Source organism: Vicugna pacos, chromosome 3, assembly GCF_048564905.1.
Source record: "Vicugna pacos chromosome 3, VicPac4, whole genome shotgun sequence".
NCBI lineage: Eukaryota > Metazoa > Chordata > Mammalia > Artiodactyla > Camelidae > Vicugna > Vicugna pacos.
This window is the reverse complement of record NC_132989.1, coordinates 17,924,980-17,928,865: the sequence shown is the minus strand read 5'-3', so window position 1 is coordinate 17,928,865 and position 3,886 is coordinate 17,924,980. Positions and strand designations below refer to the sequence as shown.

The following is a 3,886-nucleotide window of genomic DNA, read 5'->3' as shown; positions in this document are numbered from 1 at the left end:
TCACATCTGCATGGTGATTCATATCACCATGGAGTCTGGCGCAAAGCAGGTGCTCACGAATGAAGGAGAGCAAAGAACCAGTTTGCACCTGCGGACAAACCACTGCTCTCCAGGGGGAGGACCCAGGCGGCTCCTGCTTCCGAAGGCTTTCTCTTTAAGTCAAGGGAGGAAGAAGAGAGGAAGACACATTTATTCCATGATTTCAAGGTGCCAGGCACTGTGCCAAATGCTTCTCAGTGCATTCCTCACAACAATCAGTGGAGGAGAAACTGTGATGTCTGTTTAACAGATGAGGAAACTGCAGGACAAACACTGAGGTGGCTGCTGGCCTCTCCACAAGCAAGAGGCAGAGATGAGTTTTGAATCTGAGGGCAGGGCCTGCACCCCCAAGCATCAGGTTGTGAGGAGGTTGACTCAGTGCTTTCCGTTCTACTCCAGCTGGAAACATCTTCCCCAGAACCCGAGAAGGCAAACAGCAATGCTGTTCCCACTTTCAAGCTCAGGAGACAGGCCCAGAAAGGGTTAGTGAAAGGGCCGCCCTTGTCTTCCCGCACCTGGGTGATCCTCTCCCCGGGTTGGAGGACAGGTCCCGGGCAAGAGGGCTGGCTCTGAAGCGGACAAGGAGGACTGGCAGGACCTGGCACTGCTTTCTCTTAGGCCGAGGTAGGGGGGGGGGTCCCTTCCTCCCCTCCCCAACCCCGTTAACATTCTGATTAATCCTGACTCACACCCCCTGGCTCGGGGGCCGATCTCTCCGACTACACGGATCCCTGAAACCGGAAGGCAGCTCGGCGAGTGGTGGCGGCGTCCGGGGATGGTGGGCTCAGCTGGGCTCGCGGCTTCACTCCCAACCCGGAGGGCGGCGCGGCGCGGTCCCAGGATTCCCCATGCATTATTCACGATGTTTACTAGCGCGGGGAAAGGAGAGGAGAGAAGAGGGGAGGAGAGGGGAGCAGAGGGGACGCGGGGGCGGGGCACTACTAACCCCGGGGCACGCAGGTCCTGAAACTTTAGGAAGGAAGACAAAGTAGCCAAGTGGTTAAGAGCCTGGGAAGTCAGACGCGGTGCCTGGCACACAGTAGGACAGCAGTAAATATTTGTGTGATGGATAATAGAACGAGTGAGTGAATGGCTCTGACCCCAACTAGTTGTGTTGTCTTGAGCTGAACCCCTGACCCTCGTTTTCTTCGGTGAAACAGCGTAACAGTACCTGTTCCGTAGGGTGTGAGGATACCATGAGCTAACTTTTTATCTGGCCTAGCACATAGTAGGAGCTCAAAAATGATGGCTATCGTTATGGGGAATGGGGCTTGTAGGCGTCTGCGGCCCAGCAGAAGTGAACTGACTCCTAAGGCCGGTGTGCAGTCCTGAACATTTATTATTCTAAAATACATTCAGGAATCTTCCTTAGACTGGCGGGTAGGGCGGAGGGCGGGGGAGGGGCAAGTTGTCTTTCTCAAGCGAAGGCAAGAAGGACCACCGCGGGGAGGAAACCCCAGGCCTCCTGGACTGGGCAGGCAGTTACTTCCCCCATCTCCACCCCAGCCGCCGGTTGGGAGGTGGGGGTCACCTGGGGCCCATTCTGGCATTTTCTCACCCTCCCTGGAGCCCGTCTGGGCTCTTGGAGGCGCCTCTTCGCTGCGCCGCGCGGCTGGACTCTGGTGGACCGTTCGGGCGTGGGGCCAGGAGCGCCCTGGAAATGGGCAGTTTGGCGGCAGCCAGGCCGACAAAGTGTGTGTGTGTGTGTGTGTGTGTGTGTGTGTGTGTTGGGTTGGAGTAAGGTCAGCTTCCTGGCCCAGAGCTGCCCTTCTATATGGGCAGTACGAGCTGGGACAGGATGGAGAGGTTTGGGACTTTGGGGGGGAAAAAGTCCTCGAAGAAGAAAGAATCCGGAAGGTCTGCGGGCTGGAGCCGGGCGGGGCGGGGCGGACGAGGAGAGGCCAGGCCCGGCCGGGGTATAAATGATGCGGCGGGGGTGGCAGGGGCCGGTGCAGAGAGACAAGCGGAGAGCTGCTGCCTGGCCTCGCCTCCCGGGCCGCCCCAGCGAGTCTTGGGCGCGTGAACACGCCTGCGCGCGCCCGGGCCCTTCCTGGCAGGCTGCTTGTAAGATGAGTGAAGAAGCAGGTGGGGGAGAGGGGAGGCAGCCAGCGAGAAAGCGAGGGGAGCGCGGGCGCTGAGCGGCGCTCACTTGGAGAGCGGCGAGCGAGCGAGACGAGCCTGATCCATGTCCCTCGCTGCCTCCCTGCCAGGCGCGCGAAGATGATGGCCATGAACGCCAAGCAGCCTTTCGGCATGCACCCGGTGCTTCAAGAACCCAAATTCTCCAGCCTGCACTCCGGCTCCGAGGCCATGCGCCGAGTATGTCTCCCAGCCCCGCAGGTACGTAGTGGAGCATAATTACCGCTCTAAGGCACATTTTTTGACAGGCACTTGCTTCATGTTTTTTTCATGTCGCCCAGAACAATCGCCGCTGTCTGAACCCCTCTCCTTGTCTCCCCCGCGCTCTCTCCCGGCGCGCTCTCTCTCTCTCTCTCTCATTCATGTCTCTGATCCACACGTCTGTTCCAGCAGAGCCTCTGTCTCCGTATTAATTTTTATGACCTGGGCTTTGAGGAGAGGCATCTCGGTTGCTTGAAAATGTGTTTTAATCCTGAGTTGACAGTATTCCCCACTGACCGTGCTGTGCGCCTTCTCGCTTGCAGCTGCAGGGTAATATATTTGGAAGCTTTGATGAGAGCCTGCTGGCACGCGCCGAAGCTCTGGCGGCGGTGGATATCGTCTCCCACGGCAAGAACCATCCGTTCAAGCCCGACGCCACCTACCATACCATGAGCAGCGTGCCCTGCACGTCCACTTCGTCCACCGTGCCCATCTCCCACCCGGCCGCGCTCACCTCGCACCCGCACCACGCCGTGCACCAGGGCCTCGAGGGCGACCTGCTAGAGCACATCTCGCCCACGCTGAGCGTAAGCGGCTTGGGTGCCCCCGAGCACTCTGTGATGCCAGCGCAAATCCACCCGCACCACCTGGGCGCCATGGGCCATCTGCACCAGGCCATGGGCATGAGCCACCCACATGCCGTGGCGCCGCACAGCGCCATGCCTGCATGCCTCAGCGACGTGGAGTCGGACCCGCGAGAGCTTGAGGCCTTTGCCGAGCGCTTCAAGCAGCGGCGCATCAAGTTGGGGGTGACCCAGGCGGACGTGGGCGCGGCTCTAGCCAACCTCAAGATCCCCGGCGTCGGCTCGCTCAGCCAGAGCACCATCTGCAGGTTCGAGTCTCTCACTCTATCTCACAACAACATGATTGCACTCAAGCCAGTGCTCCAAGCTTGGCTGGAAGAAGCCGAGGCCGCCTATCGAGAGAAAAACAGCAAGCCGGAGCTCTTCAACGGCAGTGAACGGAAGCGCAAACGCACGTCCATCGCGGCACCAGAGAAGCGCTCGCTAGAGGCCTACTTCGCTATCCAGCCGCGGCCCTCATCTGAGAAGATCGCAGCCATTGCTGAGAAACTGGACCTTAAAAAGAACGTGGTGAGGGTCTGGTTCTGCAACCAGAGACAGAAACAGAAACGAATGAAATATTCGGCTGTCCACTGACTGCTGCCGGGCACGGTGTTCGGGGCCGGGAGAGCTGAGTGTACGTCCCTCCAGAGTGGGGGAACAGTTCTGGGGGCTCCTAGCAGGTCAGGTTCTCTCCCCTGAAGCCACAAACTTTCCCCTTTTATCCCACCTGGTTGCTTCCCGGCCTTCTCTTTCCCTTCTTTCCGTTGTATTTTTTCCACCAGAAAAGTTTGGGCGCTAAGAAAAAAATTCATAAAGGGCAGGCCTGGAGGGATTCGTGCTGTCCGTGGTGCTGAAAATTGCCCTCGCGCGCTGGACTGCGC

The 3,886-nt window shown here is 59.0% G+C and overlaps 1 protein-coding gene across 1 annotated transcript; it reads left to right on the top strand.

Annotated features, from left to right (window-relative positions):
* The first annotated feature begins 2,177 nt into the window (after nt 1–2,177).
* POU4F3 (POU class 4 homeobox 3) lies at nt 2,178–3,651 on the top strand. The gene is made up of 2 exons (XM_006204490.4): nt 2,178–2,379; nt 2,703–3,651. The coding sequence occupies exons 1-2, from the start codon at nt 2,260–2,262 to the stop codon at nt 3,597–3,599; spliced, it is 1,017 nt and encodes a 338-aa protein (XP_006204552.1). The 5' UTR covers nt 2,178–2,259; the 3' UTR covers nt 3,600–3,651.
* The last annotated feature ends 235 nt before the right edge of the window (nt 3,652–3,886 follow it).